Raw genomic sequence first — 19,235 nt, 5'->3', positions numbered from 1 at the left:
AGGGGCGGCTGTAAATTGGATGGCACAGAGCCACCTTTGGCCTTGACTCAGAAAAGCTGAATCCCAAAGATGCCCTGCCTGTGTGTGGCTGTGGCACTCCAGGCAAGCCGGGCCCAGCTCGATTTGGCCGGCTGCCCAGGCAGGAAGGAAGTGGCTGAGCCGGGGAGGCACTCATTGGTTCAGCCCAGCAGCAGCCCAGCCTCCCACAGCTCCCTGCAGTTAGGAAGCAGGAAATAAATGCGTTTCACAGGAGGCTAGAGAAAGTCTTTTGGGACAGGCTGCTCCTCAAATCAGGTACAGGCCCGGGGTGTGAGTCAAGAGAGGGCCCCGACTCTGTGATCAGGAGGAGCCTTGGGGGAGGCTCCATGGAGCCAGCTGGCATGAGCGACCCTGGGTTTGGGGGGTCTGCCTGGGGCCAGTTGCATGTACTTGAGGCAGCTTTTTCAGAATCCTAGCAGCTCTTGTCTGTGTATCCCTTCCTCTCCTGCTCCTTCTCTCACTTACTCACTCTACCTGGGTGCCTATGGACCTCCCTCCCCTTCCTCGATGCCAGTGCTCAGGAATCCTGGAGTTTCCCACAGGATCTCCTCCCCCTGTGTTTATTGGCTCTGCAGGATGCTGCTGCCCAGTGTGTCTGGGTTGGACCGGTCCTCCTTGTTGGCCTCCCCGTGGCATCTTCTCCTGTTTGGAGCGGCCTCCTGGCTTCTGGCCAGAATTCTTGCCTGGACCTACTCATACAGTGAGAACTGCTCCCGCCTCAGATGCTTCCCCCAGTCCCCTAGGAGGAGCTGGTTTTTAGGTCACCTGGGCATGGTGAGTATGCAGCAGATAGGCCTGGGGTGTCAGGGGGGATGTGTTCCCTAGGAGTCAGGAAAGGTACTCAAAGAGTGGGGCGGGGTGTGGTCAGGAGGAGTCTGAGCTGGGGGCGCACAGTGAGCCCCTCTCCCCTCCCACACCAGCACACCCTCTGTCTCATCTGTGTGCAGAGGCCTTTTTCTTTTCCCCGCTGTAGTCACCATCTCACCGGGACTGAGGGGCCCTCTGTTCTTGGGTTCTTTCCTATTCAGCAGCTCCCATGGTGGGCAGTGCAGGGTGAGCGGTGACAGCTTTCACTGTTGGACTCGAGGCCTTCCTGCGGTATGTTCAAGGCCTTGCCCTGCCTGGCCCTTCTCTCTTGATTTCAGATCGGCGCCTGCGCCTCTCTGGATTGCTACTTGCCCTGTAGGAATCAGCTGTGATTTCTCTCTCTCTTTAATTAATTTTTTTATTATTTTAATTTTAAATAGCTTGCTTCATGTGTCAATCCCAGTTCCCTCTCCTTCCCCTCCTCCTGCACCCTGCCATCCCTCCCCAGCCTCCAACCCTATTGCCACTTCCTTCCACATAGGGGATATCCAGAGTCTGTCATTTCACTCAGGGCAGGGTCCAGGCACTTCCCTAAGAGTCCAGGCAGAGAGAGCAACCCTTTTTGTGTTATGGACACACGATGTCTGTTAGTATTCGAGGGATAAACACTGATCCACTGCCCAGGGCCCCATAGGTTGCCCAGGCCTCCTCACTGACTCTCACATTGGGGGGGGGGATCTGGATCAGTTCCATGCTGGCCTCCCAGCTGTCGGACCTCTTTAATTAATTTAATTACCATTTTTTCATCATTTATTTTACATACCAACCACAGTTCCCCCTCCCTCTTCTCCTCCTGCCTCCCCATCTAGCCCCCTCCCCATCCCTTCCCCTTCTGTCTCCATTCAAAAAGGGGTGATGGGAGAGGTTCTTCTGTATCTGTGTTTCTCTTATTGGTTGATGAATAAAACACTGTTTGGCTGATAGAGACAGGAAGACAGGTGGGGCTAGGAGATGAGGAGAATTCTGGGAAAGGTAGGCAGAGAAGTGCCATGTAGACCACAAAGGAATAACAGGTCCGGGCATTGTCTGGTAAGCCAAGGCCATGTGGAAACACTTAGATTAGTAGAAATGGGCTAATAATTAAGACAGAGCTAGCCAATAAGAAGCCCTAGCCATTGACCAACGGTGTTATGATTAACATAGAGTCCCTGTGCTTATTTGGGGCTGAAGGGTGGCGGGACCTGGTAGGACAGAAAAACCATCAACAAAGGGGCAGGCCTCCCACGTGACTGAACGAAGCAGGCACATCAAGTTGAGGTCGGCCCGAGCGCCTCCCGCTGCATAGACTGTTGGAGGTAATCCAGCAGTGATTTCTTAGCTCCGTCTATAGGGGCTCTTTGTGGGGGGGGGTAGAAGAATGATTATAGTTACTCTTCCCCTTGGTCACTCTCCTTCCTCATGTTGCCCTTTGTCCTGAAGTTGCATTAGCGGACTCCGCTATACAACTTAGGTAAAAATCGAACACTTTTTAGCATTGGTCGTGAATATCCCAATCACCTAGTGTTTGTGCATGCTGGGCAACTACTCTACTCCAGAGCCAAATCTCAGCAGCACAACCACTTTCTCTCTGATATCAGTTATAACGTTACACTTGCTGGTGTGGGGAGTTCCCTGGTCCCTGGGTCCCCTTGCTCCGCGCTGCTGCGCTGGCACCCTATTGCAGAACCGCAGGTTGGGTTTCAGTGTCACGGCACCCTATTGCAGAACCGCAGGTTGGGTTTCAGTGTCACTCATCATATAGCTATCCCCTCCAGTGCTGTTCGTTAAGTACCGCTTTCTCTCAACAGAGCCCTCTTTCCTTTGACATTCTCCTTTCCCCTCCCTCATCCAACATCCCCTCAGCATCTCCCTCCCTTGTACATGCTAACTTGCGGCTTCCTGAGAGCCGGCCTTTCATCTCCACCTTAGTTCAGATTCCCATCAAGAATCAGTCTGAGGTTCTTGACCAATCAGCTTCCCTTTAGACACTAGGAAACCTGCTGCTTTCAGTGACCGCCAACTCCATGTTTTCTGTGTGTTATCCATCGTGATGCTGTCCAGTCAGAAGACATGTCAGTCCCATCCATATACCTCCCATGGCTCTTCCTGCACTAAGCCTCCAGTCTACTTGCTCTGCCATCTCCTTGTGGTTGTCCCTTCCTGGCCTGCCTCTCTTCTCTGTCACACTGGTGATTTCTAGGTCCCTGGATCCTGGCTCTGTCTCTTTCATCTCCTCACAGCTTCTCCACCTTTCCCAGAAGCTCCTATCTGGCAGGATGACATCCGCACTGGTCTCCCCTGAGCTCCCTGATCCCCTCTGTATCTAGTGCTAGGCCCTCCTTCCCTGATCTTCCCACACGGCTCCCCTGCCACCCTCTCCCGCCTTCCCTCCTCCATCTTTCTTGAAGTTGCCGCCTTACCCCAGGGTCTAGCTCCTGAGTTGGCCATCAGTTTCCTGCATAAATGACAAGACTTGGGAACCTCCATGATTCTTTGCTGCAAATCTAGGGAAATGTCTGCCCGGAGGTGGTGCTAGTGGACTCTGCTGAAGTTAGGGACAAGTGAGAGAGGTGGGCGGCATGGAATTAGCTATGGGTTCACTCCTGACTGGGGGAGAGGATTGAAGGAAGGAGGTAAGGAAGAGGAGAGAGAGATGATTTAGCCGTAGGGGAAAATCCCTTAAGAAAAAGGCCATGCACATACATTGAGGGAGGGGAGAGGGAGCGATCAGATGAAGGGAATGAAGAGAATGACAAAGGAAGCAGAATTATGTCAAAGTAATAAATACACATATGTGTATTTAGACCTACCTCTAATCATTTTCTTCTGCTACCAGTTACCTACCATGTCTCTCAACATCATATACCTATGCTATTTATCATGTATCTGTCTATATATCTACCATATAGCTATCAGCAGTCTATCATCTATCTATCTATCTATCTATCTATCTATCTATCTATCTATCTATCTTCTGCAAGCCCTCTATCAATTAGTTCATACCTCCATCACCTACTATTCAAAATGTGTGTGCGTGTGGATATATCTGTCTATCCATTGATCCGTCAATTGTCTACATCTAGGTCACAAATAAGAGATGAAAGTGGCGCATCAGAGAGAGGGATGTAAGTGGATGCATGGATACAGGGAGGGACACTCATAGTTGCACTCAGGTTAACTCCCCATGACACACAGATGCATGGCCCAAGAAGGAGGGTGAGAGGGGTGCAGCATATTGGGCAAAGGGTGGGAACATCTGAGATGTCCTGCCTGGACTGCCTCAACTTTCTCCCTCCCCAGATCCAGAGCAACGAGGAAGGCATGCAGAAGGTGACCGAGATGGGCAAGACCTTCCAAGATGTCCAGCTCCTTTGGCTGGGGCCCATCATCCCTGTGCTGAGGCTTGTTGACCCTACATATGTTGCCCCGCTGCTCCATGCCCCAGGTATCCCTTCTAGGATCCCAACCCTTCTGCCTCTTGTCCAAGTCCTTTCTACCCTGGATTGTCTAGGCTGAGCAGCAGACGGGGCCGTTTCCAACAGTGGCGGTGTCTCTGTGGTTAACCTGCTGGGTGACTGGATAAGGTCCTGAGCCTCCCTTGCTGCTGAGGTCAGCATGCGTTGTGGGGGATGGATGCTCAACCCAGTGTGACCTAAGCTAGGAAAGAGAATGTATTGACCGAGGATTCCTCAGTGGCAGAACACTTGTCTACCAGGAACAAAGCCATAGGTTGCATTCTAGAACTGAAAAAAAGAAACTTTCTCTTTGATGAATCTTTTTGCATATGTATGTGTATGCATGTGTATGGATCCACGTGCATGTGTGTGTATAAATGCACGCACGCGTATGTATGTAGATGCATGTATATGAATCCACATGCTTGTGTGTGTATGCATGTGTGTGAATCCACATGCTTGTGTGTGTGTGTGTGTGTATGTGTGTGTGTGCATGTGTATGAATCTACGTGCATGTGTGTGTGCACGTGGAGGACAGGAGGTAACCTAAGTTGCTATCCTGGGGACCTCTACATACCTTTATTGGGACAGAATCTCTCATTCCCCTGGAGCTCACCCAGGGGACTCCCCGGCCAGTAAGCCCCAGGGTCCTTCTGTCTCTAAGAAGTATTTATTTTGGAGGCATTTATTTAATTATTTTGAGGTACTGTGTAACCCTAGGTGGTTTGGAATTCACTCTGTAGACCAGGCTGGCCTTGAACTCAGAGATTCACCTGCTTCTGTCTCCCGAGTGCTGGGATTAAAGGCATGCCTGACCGTGCCAAGCCGGGCCTTTCTTTTTATTTTATATGTGTGAGTGTTTGCCTGCATGGATGCGTGTGTGCCACATGTATGCAGCGCCTCAGAGGCCATAAGTGGGTGTCAGATCCTTTGGAAGTAGAGTTACAGGTGATTGTAAGCTGCCATGTATGTGTTGAGAACTAAACCCAGGTCTTCTGGAAGCTCAGCCAGTGCTCATAGCCACTGAGCCATCTCTCGAGCCCTAGGGACTGAATCTTTAAAATGTGCTTTATTTACAAAGCTCGTGATCTGAAGACAGTGAGTCCACAGCCTTGAAAATGACTTTTCATGTCCTCTGCACGCGCAAAAGCAGACAGACCTTCCAGAGCTCAGTCCCAACCCCTGGGTTATGTGGTCAGTCTGGCATCTGAGATCCAAGGTTTCTTTCGTTATCATAATCAGCATTTCTCCCTCATCATTGATTCTCTGTGCCGCTGGGTGCAAACATTCCTGAAGATGTAGAGTTTGGTGAGCCTCTGTGGTGTTGGTCTCACACTCTTCTTGGTATTCTTCATAGTTCCCCCAGAACTGCAAACTTTTGGCAGTGTGTCTGTCTTGTACTGTTCACAATATGTGCATGCAGACTCCTTTCACAATGTGGGGTGCACATAGCTCTGTATGGGACAGAATAATGTAGTGCTTTTTTCCTTCCCTGTGTCCCCAATGAAATCCAACAGCATTCTTCCAAGAAGAGAACCTCCTGGGTGAACAGTTGAGGTTGGGGGGCGCATGTCACATAGCATGAACTCCTTTCCACCTCCTGAGTTCAGTGACTTTTGGCTGCCCCAAAAGTACCAGATGGATCAGCTGGGTCTGGCTGGTCCGGGGCTGCCTGATGGTTGGAGAGGGCAGAGGCAACTCTTTCCATTGGGCACATGGCTCTGAGAATAGGGGCGCCCTTAATTCTGAACACCTAATGCTTAGTGTGGCATAGAGGAGAGAAGTAGAGAGGTCTGGGACATATCTAGGTCACATTTGGGACCCGAGAGGGACCGTATTTAAATGCCAATCTGGGATTATCTGAAGGGCACAATTAGGTCATGCCAGACTGTTACACACCAGTGTTGTGTTGTTACATTTCAGGGGATACCATGTGTGTTGGGTTCATGTCAGGTCATGATAGCATGTGCCCCTGTCATAGATACCAGGATGTGTCAGGCCCTGTCAGAGAGCTGCAACTGACAGCGTGCCCTAGGCCTTTGCAAAGCCCGTAGAGTGCTGGATGTGCTCAGATGTGGAAGACACAGGGGATCGTGTAGCAGCCGTGTCAAGGCGTGCTGGGGTGTGTTGTTCCCAGTCAGGCTGACCTTTGCTCTCTCTGCTGCTGGTGTCTGATCTGGTTTTGTCTCACCTCTGTCCCCTTCCCTGTTCCCTTCCTACCTTCCTGTATTTGGAGGGGAAGTAGGTAGCCTCGGGAGCCCCTACCCCACCCCAAAGACCACTTTTTACCCTCTCCATGACCCCTGATTGTCCTTCTTCACGGCAGCTTTGGTGGCCCCCAAGGACATGACTTTCTTAGGCTTCCTGAAGCCCTGGCTGGGTGAGTACCTCAAGGAGAGGGTCAGGGGACACCTGGGGGTGAGGTCAGAGGAAGGTTCCACCTTTGCTCACTGCCATGGCTATCCTCCCAGGGGATGGGCTCTTCCTGAGTTCAGGTGACAAATGGAGCCGCCATCGTCGTCTGCTGACACCAGCCTTCCACTTTGACATCCTAAAGCCCTATGTGAAGATTTTTAACAAGAGTGTGAACATCATGCACGTGAGTTCCTCAAACTCAGGCTCCCATGTAGAACACCGCAGAGAAGGGAGTGACTTCAGATAGATATAGTCTGAATGTGTTTTTCTGCTGCGTGTCTTGGGGACATCATTTTTCCTCTCCAAGCCTCAGTTCCCCCATCTGTAATATGAGAGCAGTAATAAGAGTCATGCTCTTAGCATGTAGATGGGGCTCCTATCACAGTAGTATCTACTCTCCCTTGCAGAAGCCCTAGGGAGTCAAGCGGCAGGTTAAGATTGTCTATAGATGTAGCTCTTTCTGTGTAGGATACTAGTTTAGACTGCACTGCCCCTTACCTGGCCATGGTGATGCACTCCCCAGTCACAGCCCCGGGGAGACTGAGGAAGAAAGATTGTGAACTACAGGCCAGTCCAAGCTACATTAACAACAAAACCTTGTCTTGAAAAACCCAGGTCCTTCTGGGAGAAGTTGGTTGGCGTGTGGGGTGGGGGTGGAGTGGGGTGGTGGTAGCAGTGTGGAGGGGTGATTATGGTCAAAACTCATTTGAAAATGAAACTAAAGGTTTTGGGTAGAGCTGAGTTCACTCTGGGTTTTCAAGCATGGAAAATGCTGGTTGCAAAAGGGAGAAAGCAGAGACTTTACATGGATACATTGCAGAGGCTAAGAATGGAAGACTTAAAGAAACCGGGGCCATTTCTATAGCCAACTACAATTATGCTAAGCGAGGAGGACAACCATAGCTGACACTTATTGAACACTTTCTGCATATAAAATATTATGCCAGTTCCATGGCTTATGTTGAGTGATGTCATTTCCATAGTGCCATGAGGCAGAGGTGAGTATGACCATTGCATTATGCATGATGAAACCAGAGGTGAGAGAAGTCAGTGTTCTCCATGTTTACAAAAAGTAAGAGAGTGTGAATGATAGGGCAAGCCTTGAACTATTGTTTACTGGGTAACAAATCCTGTCAACTTAATTGCAGCTGAAGAGTTGACAAACAGGACCTAGGAGAAGGTAGCAAGTGGACCAAGGGCACACAGGAGGTAGAATTAGGCTCAGGTGACCTAAGGCCTGTAATAGTACCGTCCCCTGCTCCCATCAGTCAGGATTTCTCTGTGGCCAGGTGCCTAGTCTAGTGTTTAGGGTTGGGAAGCAGTTCAAGGATCAGAGGCTCAGCCCCATGTCTGTCCCCTTCTCTGGTCAGGAAAAGTGGAAGTGCCTGGCCTCGGAAGGCAGCGCCCGTCTGGAAATGTTTGAGAACATCAGCCTCATGACCCTGGACAGCCTGCAGAAATGCCTCTTTGGATTTGACAGCAACTGTCAGGAGTGAGTCCCTGTCCCAACCTTGGAACATTGGCCATGTACCAAGGAAGTAGGTTGTGGGCAGGACTGCAGTGAAGGTCAGGGACAGAGGAGAATGAGTGTCCCCCAGGGTGGACTACTCTGCGTAAGGCAAGGCAGGCAGCCGGTGAAAGAGGCCGTTCAGAAGGAGGCGTCTTCCACAGACACTGAAGGGCGTCTTACAGTTTTGTGGTAAAATATCTCAAACGGAACTAAGAAGGAAAGATTTAGTTTGTCCACTGGTTTCAGTCCACCGTGGTGGGGAATGACAGGTTCCCACCACGATGGCGGAGAAATGCAGAGAGAATGTGACTGCTCCAGCAAGCTTCTCCTCCCCTTCGCACCCTGTGACCCCATCCAGGTGGAAGAAGCTGTCCATATTCAGGGCAGGTGTTACATGCTCATTTAATTCCATCTGGAGACAAAACACCATCTCTGACATACACAGAAATGTGCTTTATTAATCTTTGGTGCTTCTTGGGGTAGTGTAGATTTTCCAAGTTAACCATTACAGAGCATTCCTAGCCCACACATCTTTTCTTTTCTTCTTCCATTCCATCCTCTCTCTTTTATCTTGACCCCATCTCAGTCTGTATTTGGTCTGGCCTGGAACTCACTATGTAGATTAGATTGGCCTTGAGCTCTGATCCTCCTGTATCTGCTTCCTGTGTGCTGGGATCACAGCCAGGAGCCACCCTTTCCAGCTAGTGGCCAGATCTTAAAGCTGTCGCCTAGGCAGAAGGGCGTGAACTCCATCCTGTGTTTCCCGGGTCGTAGGAGAAGGAGTCTGTACAGGGGTGGGATGGGGTGGTCCTAGCACAGTGAGAGTGGGCAATCTAATCAATGGAGGAGCTTCAATAGAGATACGAGGTCCAAGGAAGCAGGAGAGGAGGGTCACAAGAAACCAAGGGAGGAGAGCAGGGGTGGATGCTGAGTGAATGCGAAGAGGAAATGATGCCCGTATGTGCCCTGGATTCCTGAGGCAGGAGCTACTTGTGGGGAGCTTTGTGGATGCCCTTTTCAGGGTGGATCCTGGTCCTGAGACTCTGGCTGGAGCTTCTCTGGGACTCTGTGTGTGTGATAAGTTGCTTCCTCTCTGTGGCCTGCCCTGTAGGTCTCCCAGTGAATACATCGCTACCATCTTGGAGCTCAGCTCCCTCATAGTAAAAAGGTCCCAGAAGCTCTTCCTGTATGTGGACTTCCTGTACTACCTCACTGCTGATGGGCGGCGCTTCCGCAAGGCCTGTGACCTGGTGCATGACTTCACGGATGCTGTCATCAGGGAGAGACGCCGAACTCTCTCTAGCAAAAGTGTTGATGAGTTCCTCAAGGCCAAGTCTAAGTCCAAGACTTTGGACTTCATCGATGTGCTCTTGTTGGCCAAGGTGGGTTTATGTGGGCTACAGGAGCGTGAACGTTCATTGTACAAATTTAAGAGGTTGGACTTGACCAGGGGTACTAGGAGTTACAAATGGTGCTTATGAAAACCAGGCACAGAGCAGAGATCCATTTTAGAGGTGACTCTTATGAAGGCTGTGTTAAAAGACCAAACAGCAGGCAGGACACCCAGGAAGAAGAGGAGGCAGGCTCTGAAGAAGACAGAGGAGGCCCCTTGTGTATACAGTGGGTTTCAGAACCTGTCCTATACCACTTCAGACATGGCCAGTGTTGAGAGTCTTGTTTTCTTCAGGATGAACATGGAAAGGAGCTTTCAGACGAGGACATCAGGGCAGAAGCTGATACCTTCATGTTTGGAGGTGAGGGTCCCTGTGTGAGACTCCAGAGGAGGTAGAGGCCTGTCAATCCCATGTAGGTATCGTGGGGGAACCTAGAATCCTTCCATTCTCTCTATCCATCCCTCCCCCACCGTTCTCTGGGGACCTCACTCTCTGGGTACTGTACACTGTTGTGCTTAAACAGGCCTGAGATCCAAGCTTGCCTGTTTACCCACCCTCAGGCCATGACACCACAGCCAGTGGACTCTCCTGGATCCTGTACAACCTGGCAAGGCACCCGGAATACCAGGAGCGCTGCCGGCAGGAGGTGCAGGAGCTGCTGAGGGACCGAGAGCTTGAGGAGATTGAGTGGTGAGCACAGGTCCTTGTGGTTTCTGTTGCTGTTACTATAGTTATTGGTCACCATGTTGGGTACTACTAAGTATACTTGATATACTTGTAGTATCCCAACATCTTTATATTTAGGGATTATGTGCAAGGTTTGGACATCTCTTCGTTTACTTAATTGCACTGCACACACACAGCATGGCCCAGGTCCATTATGGCTCTTTTCAAACCCAATTTGTTTTACTTGAGTCTCTTCCTGCTGTCTGGTGAATTTCCTTTGTCTGTTGTACCATTCTTCTTTTTGTAATTCTTGGACAGTTCTTTTTCAAGCCTTGTGAAAATCCATGCTATATCTTGGTCTACTTTTCAGTACCATTTGGTTCATTGAACATACCAAGAAAAAGAAAAAAGAGAAGTGATATTCTCACCATGAAGAAATGACACATCTTTGGGACAATAGACATGCTTATTAACTTAGAGTTTGAGTGTTCCTGATGTATTGAGAGACTCTAGCCTGTATTTGGGGGGGGCCAAAATTTTTTTGTTTTGTTTTACTTTTATATAGGGTTACACTGTGTAATCCTGGCTGGCCTAGAACTCACCATGTGGATCAGGCTGGTCTCAAACTCATAGAGATTTGTCTGCCTGTCTCCAAGGTGCTGGATTTAAAAGTGTGTGCCATCATGATGGGCAAGCGTTCTGTCTGTCTGTCTGTCTGTCTGTCTGTCTGTCTGTCTGTCTGTCTATCTATCTAGACTGCTGCTTGTTGAGATAGTGACAGCCCCCAGCTTACTTTGTAACTGAGACTGACTTTGGCCTCTGGTTGTCTTGACTCCTCTTCTCCAGTCCTGGGATTCTTTGTCTGACTGCCTTTAATTCTTATTGCTATTTTTCTTAATGTCTTTCTCCAAACCACCTACCCGTTTACCAGAAGTGTGTGGAATGCCTTCTTGTGCCCATCTCGGCCCTATAGTCCACAGGTCTCCTTAGTAGCTTTAGTTTTTAAAAACTTATTTTCATTTTTATTACTACAGTTTTCTAATAGATCTTAGTGACTGGTAGGTTGTCTCTGTCTTTCATTTTTAAATTGACTTGCCTCTGCATGAACTTTAGCTCTTGTAACTGGAATGAAGTTGTTTTGTGGGGATGCAGTTAGCGGTGGACATTTGCCTATATTGCAAGCCTCTGTGAAATCCAGTCCTGGGAAAGGATTTTCAGGTTCTAAACACAAACTCCTACCCCCACCCCCATGCTCATGCAAAGCCACTTTAACTTCATCCGGTCACAAACAGGAAAGACCTCAGAATAGAAGGGAGATTGGCTAGGTCAGCAAAGGGCACTCAGCAGGAAAGGGAGGGGACCAGAGAGTACTGGAGGGTGAGTATGATCAATGTACATGCATGTCTGAAAATTTAAAAATGCATTTAAAAAAGATAGAAAAACTGCAAAAGGCTTATGGATAGTACTGAAAATTAATGTAATATAAAAAAATAATGTGGTGGTGCCACATGACTTTAATCCCAGCATATGGGAGGCAGAGGTGAGTTCAAGCCTAAATTGGCCTGTAGAACAAATTCCAAGACAGTCAGGGCTACATCTAGAAACCCTGTCTCAAAAAACTAAGATAGATAGATGAGCGCTAAGAGCCGCCAGCTTTGTAGAAGCGGGTCGTTTCTTCCATTACCACCCTCCTAGGAAGTGCACTTATTCATTTAAATAACCATATAGGCCATTAACGATCTTTATTTCTGCTCTTGTTATTTCTTTATATAGTTTATTTCTGGTGCAAAGGCTCCTATAGCCCATGCTGTCCAATTGTTTATTCCTGATCTCCCGTCCTCCATTTTTTTTGAGTATCACCACACATCCAGGTCATTATATAAAACTGTCAAAGCTTTTTTTGCATTGCACATTTCTCAAGTGGTTTAAGAATCAATTTGGAAGGGCATGCTTTAATTAGAAATATTTCATGTTAAGTTTTTTTCTTTTTCCTGGTGTTTTTGTGATGGGGTGCTAATCTTTGGCCCAGAGCCATAGATCAAAGATCTTAGTTGACCCCTGTGACCTCAAAACTTGGGAAGTGGCATGGGGGAATATCAGGAGTTCAAGACTATTCTTAGTAGCTAGAGACAAACAAACAAAGCAAACTTGTTTGCTTCGTCTGGAATACAATTTGTTATAGCACTAAGAATGAGAGGGAAATGGTTAGACTCCAAACAAGTGCCAGTGAGGCTGAGCCAGGCTTTGGTTTGCTCCTGGATAACTGTGTGGCTGTTCCTCAGGGACGACCTGGCCCAGCTGCCCTTCCTCACCATGTGCATCAAGGAGAGTCTGCGGCTGCATCCTCCCGTCATAGACCTCCTTCGCTACTGCACCCAGGACATTGTGCTGCCTGATGGCAGGGTCATCCCCAAAGGTGCCTCAGAGTCGTGGGTTAGGGGAGGTGCAGGGGGGAGGCCCCTGAGTATGGTGATGGTCCCTAGGGGCAGCTCAGACCTGATACTGACTGGATGTTCCTGTCCAACAGGGAACATCTGTATCATCAGCATCTTTGGTATCCATCACAATCCTTCAGTCTGGCCAGACCCTGAGGTGGGGGATCCTCCAGGCATTTCTGGGACCTGGGGAGGGGTGCGGCCTTAACCTGGAAACAAGAAGCTGTCCTCTCTCCATGTCTGCCTTTTCTGGGGCTGGCTGGCTGTGTTCAGAGACACAATCTAGAAATCTAAGCGTGCCTCTCCCCCAGGTCTACGACCCCTTCCGCTTTGACCCAGAAAACCCTCAGAAGAGGTCACCTTTGGCTTTTATTCCCTTCTCCGCAGGGCCCAGGTGAGGGGAGACAGTTTGTAGTGATGGGCTGGAGTCTGGGACTGTCCGTGGGATTAATGGGGAGTTGGGGTGGTTAGGTTCTGGGTCTCCTTCCCATCCTCGGCTCAGGGTGTGTGCAAAAGTCTGCAGAGTCTAGAGTTGGAAGGTGAAAGGCTAATCCAGGGGCGGCCCGGACTGGGGCAGGTTGGGTCTGAGGGTGCCTGGTTGGGTCCCAGCACAGTCAGAGTCCCCGCCCCGCCCTCCGCAGGAACTGCATAGGACAGACTTTCGCCATGGCTGAGATGAAGGTGGCCCTGGCGCTGACACTGCTGCGCTTCCGCATCCTGCCCGACGACAAGGAGCCCCGCAGGCAGCCGGAGGTGATCCTGCGCGCAGAGGGCGGGCTGTGGCTGCGGGTGGAACCGCTGAGCTCGGGTGCACAGTGATCCCCAAGCTTGGCCTGGGACCTCCTCACCCCACCCACCCACTGAACTCGGTGGATCCTAGAATAAGCCGAGCCCCGTTATGCGCCAGCAGGGGGTGCTGGAGGACAACAGAACCCACTGTGGTCTGGGCTGGTAGAGGCGAGGCTGCTGATTTTGCTGTTTGCTGATTAGCCATGCAAGTTTTACATGCTGCTGACAACTCCTTCCTCCCCCCTCCCCCTCACGTTTGCACTTCATCGTGTAAGAGCCACTGTAGCTTTTTGAGCAGAGTAGGAGAAGGAGCAGGGTCTCGGGCTGGCTTGAGACTCCTAAGCACTGAAGCAAAGCCTTAATCGCACCGTTTTCGTTTTCTTCTACCTCCTCTTCTGTTTCCTCGTATTTGAAGCGATTGTCCAGTTTCTGTCCTCTTACAGGAGTGGGCTGTTGCACTACACCTGGAGGAATATTTGTAAAGTTTGGGTAAAATGGTTTCCCAGAAAAGGGAAATCCTGGCGCCCTTGAGAAGCCCGTTAAATGATGTTCCAGGCTTGTGATACCCAAGATCATTCAGGCAGCTTAAAATGAACGAAATCACACTTCCACGATCCTTCTTTTTACTTTTGTCCTGGGCGATGTTCATTGAGAATCCCATTGACTTCACAAGAATCTTATAATTTTCCTTTCTTTTGGGCTTTGGTTTCTACTCTCCCCTCATCATGAGACCATTAAAACTGTTAGGTGGGTATCCTGAAGTCCCAGTACTTGGGAGGGCAAGACAGAGGACCATGAGTTGGAGCCTCTTTTGGAATACATAGAAAGTCTGAGACGAGCCTGGGCAGCTTGATGAAACTATGTCTCCAGAAATAAAAATTAAACCAGCTAAGATTTGGAGTTTTACGTTTTCCTGACTTGAGAAATAGACTCAGGGGTTCAAGGCTCAGTAGGATGCAGGTGAGGGGAGACCAGGCTGGGGCCAGTGAGGCCAGGAGCCAGATGTCCATTGGGGCCAGCACAGGTGTAGGGGTTGGGCTAAAACTGGAGCAGGAGGTATCTCTGAAAGAGTGTAGACGGGATGCTGGATTGCTGGCCCAGGAGGTGGCTACACACTCAGATGGCCATCAGCTGGCCTCATGCTGGCCCTCTCAGCAGGGACCACATTCCCATCTGCTCCATCTCTCCTAACCAGGCAGACAAGGAGCACTCCACTACCTGCTGTCTGTCGGCCTCAGTACCTGGCCCTCAGGTCTCCATCCTTGACCTACAAAGCAAGGCCATCGGGCCAACTACCTTGGGGGTAATTCCAGGCATAATAGTCAGCATTATGAGACTTAAGTGGACACGGTGTCCTCCCCAAGTGCCTCACCACACGCCTCCTACTGGTCCTGAGGGGAGGGCACTGTCCCTCAGTTTTGACCCCAGCAGTCATACTGAGATACATTGGCAATCCAACCAGACAGCTTTGTAGTCTAGATCCCGGCCTAACCTCTACCAACCTAGATGGCAATATGTCATCAGCTATGTCCTTAACGTCACATCCAACCTACTCAATGCCTTTGAGCAATAGTGAGTTTACCTACATCAGATCTGCAGGAGCCAGAACTTTCCCTGTTCTTCCTGGAGCCCATCCACTTCATTGATGAAGTAGTCTGTGAAGGGTGACTGTCACTGCCGCCTATCTGATGCAAAGAATGAACCTGTCTCCCAATGATGCTGGCAAGAGGAAAATGTCCAACATGTCACGTTGCCCACCTTCAGCTTTATGGGGCAGCTGCTGGCCTTTGAGAAGACACTGGAACTCAGCAGCCAGTACCACAGCCATGCACCCGGTGAACAGCTCTACCTCTCCACACTCACTACTGCAACCCGATTCTGATTCTCACGTTCACGGGAAGCCCGATGTACCATTGGGTGCAGCAGTAGGGTCTTTGAGGCCTCCACAGAGCCTGGTGTGTGTGTGTGTGTGTGTGTGTGTGTGTGTGTGTGTGTGTGTGTGTGTGTGGGTTCCCTAGCCTGCTGCCCGACCCAAGAAACCACAGATATCACCTGTGTCCAGAGAACCAGGCTAAGCAGTGGCTGAGTTCCCTTGCTGGCCTGTGGGGTGGAACCACAGCATGGCCACTTGTGGCAGGGTTTCTGGGCGTGGCTTCAGCTTTGGATACTGTGCCATAGAAGTGAGCAGTGACTTCAGCTTTCACACATATGGCTTGTGGGCCTGGGAGGCTTGTCTCTGTTCTAGGACATCCCATTCTGCTGATGCCGTGGCCAGTCTGGCCATTTTTAAGTATGTATGGACCTGAGGTTTTTTTTTTAATTTTTTATGTTCCAATCCCAGTTCCCTCTCCCTCCTCTCCTTCCACTCCCCTACTCCCCCCCCCCCACCTCCCATCTGCTCCTCGGAAAGGGTAAGGCCTCCCTTAGGAAGTTAACTAAGTCTGTGTATGGACTTGAGTTTACTTCTTACTTTGGGCAGATAAATCCAAGCTCCCTGAAGCACTGAGAGTCAATCTCCTGTTGATTTTTCTAATTCAAGGCATTATTTTTCAGGCTACATGCAACAGTGGATTGTATAAGCCCTTTCATAAAACCTGAGAGGTGTCAGGGGAGGTTCTTAGTTTCATTTCTTATTTCAAAAGTCAGCCATTGGTGTGTTTTCTTCTTCTTTTTTTTAATGGAAAAAAGAAAAACCTATGCACTTGACCCAATGTGTTTTGAACATTTCGCCATTTCCAAGCAAGCCATTCTTGAAGGGTGATGGTTTTTGCTCTTGAGGCATCAGGATTTCTGGTCACACTGTCTCCTCCACATGGCCCAACCCAGCTCAGGCCAGCTGCAAGTTGCATGTGGTGGGCATTGGTGGTCTTTGCATTGTCTGCTCACCCATTATCCTTCTGGGAGTTCAGCAGACCTCTCTGAGCCAGAAGATGCTGGCTCTGGCAAGTCCTGCTGGGGGTGGTGTGGGAGCATGTCATTGTGGAGCTACGGTTAGATGCAACTGACTTGCCCATGGTTTGTACCTAAGAGGGGAGTGTAGGTTAAGAAAGGCTAGCTAAAAACATTAAAGGAAAAGACAACAGGATAGATGCCAGGAGGGCAATTCAGTGAGTACTGAACGTGCCCGGTTTATTTTTCACCATTCTTAAATACCTTAACCAAAAAGGGGAACATGATATCATGTATATGGAACAGACTTTTCTTCCTCAATTCTCCAAGGATTCAGTTACCACACCTTATATTTAATTTCTCATTATCTGACCTTGAGGATCAGGAGTAACCACACCTCATACCCAGTCTGTAGTTATTTAGATAAGACACCCAAGGCTAAGATCAATCATCCTACTGCAGCCACGTCTTTGACCTTTAGGTCTTATGACTTGCTGAGGACAGTTTTGAACTCTCTGGCCTTTAGTCAAGATGTTCCATCTTTTTGGGCACCGACAAATTCCCCTTTCTTAATATAACTAAATAGTACCTGCACTTCTGCTACAGGACAGATGACTGTGTCTGTCTTAGGTCGTCTTCTCCCTCCTTCCAGGCTTACCCGTCGTGGGAACACACATTCCGTCATGCGTCACCTGTCTTGGGTCTCCTGAAGGCCAAAAGATCTTATCCGTCTTTGACCACCAGCCTCTGTAATAAAAGGTTAGGGGACAGTGCATAGCTTGATGCCAAGCACCTCTGAGCCAACTTTCCATGGGAGTTCACAAGCAAGCTTGACCATGCTAAGCAATGCATATGCTTTTGTGGCTACAACATCTCCTATTCAAGGAATGAAGGATGATCGAAATGAAATGGCCTTAAAATTGTTCTGGGATGTCTCCAGTACTTTTAGCTGTAACAAAATCTAAATCTGCCATCTTAATTGCATACTATCTACTGACACATAAGCATCATCATGTTAAAATCCTATCAGAATGAGCTGTGACTTTAACACATACATAGCATAGCAAAGGTTGTAAACATTAATAATTTCAGTATGATTAATAACAATAGACACATAATTGGCTGGATCACAATTCTAATAATTTTTAAATCAATCAAAGGACAATAGAATGTTCTCATAGTGAGTGAAGTATGATAAATCCACAATTCTGAACCTTTTCTTTTTGCCTCTCTTAAAGTCCAATGCACTGCTGCTTGTGATTTCCAAAGATAAGTTTGAGATAGTACAGTCCTTGGGTCCTGAAAACTGACTGCAAATCTTTTGTCCATCCCCTCTTCATGTATTGAGGACTTTTGCACACATCATTTCTACAGTAGTGTCCACCTGTCCTTATGAGTCCTTTTCCCCAAGGGGGACGACTGGCAAAGATGAGTTCTGCGTCCCAAGACGCAGTGTGGATCAACTGATGGACACTCAGTCCTTGGCCGGATCCAGGGAGAAAACTCACAGGTCTGGGAAGCTGAAGCAGCAGGCTTGTTGAGGAACTGGAAATCTTTAGTGACAGTCTTTCCTTCTCGGGCTGAAGAAGGATGACATCAGAGGGTCAGGACACAGCTTCAGCAGATCTCACTGGAATTCCTTTGGGGGGTCCCACCGTCACAGGAATGGCCTTCCTCTGCTCCACACACCTCACCAGGCGCTCTGGCAGCCATCGAGCTCTGTTTTCTTCTTCCTTCGAGAAAACACAAACATGCCCTGGACCCCATATTAAAACAGGGTCGGGTCCTTTCCGTAGTCCAGTGCAGGGATCTTTCCATTTGGCTTGAGCGAAAGTCGCTCGAGTTCCATCTTTCCAGAATCTGTCCATGGCAGATTGCTCACGGGCATCCACATTCAGAAAATTTAAAACGGAGAGGGCATGGCTTAGTGCATTATGTGGAGTCTGGGGCACAACTTTCCTTATTTCCTGAATTCATGTTTTCAAAGCTCATGGGCACGTCAATGCCATGCTCCATCTGAGTCAGCGTCTGTCTAGCAGCTTCCATGAGCTGTCTAGAGGGTCACAACTGCCCTTAAGAGTCTCACTGAGGGGGTCAGGATCTCCTGTAGACAATTTTAAATAGGTCATAATTCCCACTAGTTTTTGAGAGTATTTAACGTTTGTAAGTCATCTTTTCTAGTCCAAGATGTAAAGCTTTCATTAGCTGACATGGCCTCCTATGCATTCTCACAGACACCTTTCTAGGCGGGACCTACAGAACCACAGTTCCCTGAGTCCTCTTCTCAATAACTTCTCTCAAATCTTGTATTAACCTCCACCCTTTAGATTTCTAACCACAAAAATAGAATTTCTGAATCCTCTCCTCTGCTAAAGGCTATCCAACCGTCCATACAGGATCCTTGGGCTCTCAGGTCATGCTGGCCTTGGCCATTTCCAGCCGGTCGGCTCTGGGGACCAACTGTGGGAGGCACAGTTCGACAACCTTTCCTGTTAGACACTGTGACCTGGTGCCCTTTCTGACTGTCCACAAAGCAATTCAAGTAGTTCCTTTGTTAGGATCCATGCATTCGCATGCACACTGCACACACACGTGTGTCCACACCATACAGAACATACATACATCTTGTAGTCCTCCTTTTCCCTAGGTCATGATTAGTTTGTTGGAATAAAACATCCTTAACTGAAAACTCTTGAAATACAGCAGTTATAGTTAACCATTGAATTAAGAGCTTTCAAAATCTGAACAAATTTGAATAAATTCATCTATGTCGCCTTTTTTTCTATAACGTCTTAAA

At 48.9% G+C, this 19,235-nt stretch overlaps 2 protein-coding genes across 4 annotated transcripts in view; both read left to right on the top strand.

The window, feature by feature from the left end:
• The first annotated feature begins 139 nt into the window (after positions 1-139).
• Positions 140-17,361, top strand: LOC101830103 (cytochrome P450 4F5). Of its 3 annotated transcripts, none has more exons than XM_040739061.1 (14): positions 140-294; positions 615-813; positions 4,186-4,330; positions 6,667-6,720; positions 6,812-6,939; positions 8,126-8,247; positions 9,377-9,647; positions 9,953-10,019; positions 10,220-10,349; positions 12,608-12,741; positions 12,853-12,917; positions 13,072-13,154; positions 13,402-13,513; positions 17,091-17,361. In XM_040739061.1, the coding sequence occupies exons 2-14, from the start codon at positions 616-618 to the stop codon at positions 17,214-17,216; spliced, it is 1,635 nt and encodes a 544-aa protein (XP_040594995.1). In that variant the 5' UTR covers positions 140-294; position 615; the 3' UTR covers positions 17,217-17,361. The 3 variants fall into 3 exon arrangements, with proteins under 3 accessions (XP_040594995.1, XP_040594996.1, XP_005083448.2); XM_040739062.1 differs by lacking the exon at positions 17,091-17,361 and adding an exon at positions 15,141-16,255; XM_005083391.4 differs by lacking the exon at positions 17,091-17,361 and having other exon boundaries at positions 13,402-14,441.
• LOC101830370 (cytochrome P450 4F4) overlaps positions 13,399-19,235 on the top strand; it is a 35,021-nt gene continuing 29,184 nt past the window's right edge. The window contains exon 1 of the mRNA XM_040739065.1: positions 13,399-13,513. The gene's annotated coding sequence lies outside the window, so the exon portion shown is untranslated. The remainder of the gene's footprint in view (positions 13,514-19,235) is intronic.

This window comes from Mesocricetus auratus, unplaced genomic scaffold (assembly GCF_017639785.1).
Source record: "Mesocricetus auratus isolate SY011 unplaced genomic scaffold, BCM_Maur_2.0 Super-Scaffold_100676, whole genome shotgun sequence".
Classification (NCBI taxonomy): Eukaryota; Metazoa; Chordata; class Mammalia; order Rodentia; family Cricetidae; genus Mesocricetus; species Mesocricetus auratus.
Note: the sequence above shows the minus strand (reverse complement) of the source record. Positions and strands in the feature narration are given on the sequence as shown.

What these genes read in the sequence shown, in the direction of transcription:
- LOC101830103 (XM_040739061.1), top strand. Translation starts at nt 616, where the DNA reads ATGCTGCTGCCCAGTGTGTCTGGGTTGGACCGGTCCTCCTTGTTGGCC. An exon ending in CCCGCTGCTCCATGCCCCAG is followed by an intron (nt 4,331 to 6,666) that starts GTATCCCTTCTA and finishes TCTTCACGGCAG; the next exon opens with CTTTGGTGGCCCCCAAGGAC. An exon ending in CCCTTCTCCGCAGGGCCCAG is followed by an intron (nt 13,155 to 13,401) that starts GTGAGGGGAGAC and finishes CGCCCTCCGCAG; the next exon opens with GAACTGCATAGGACAGACTT.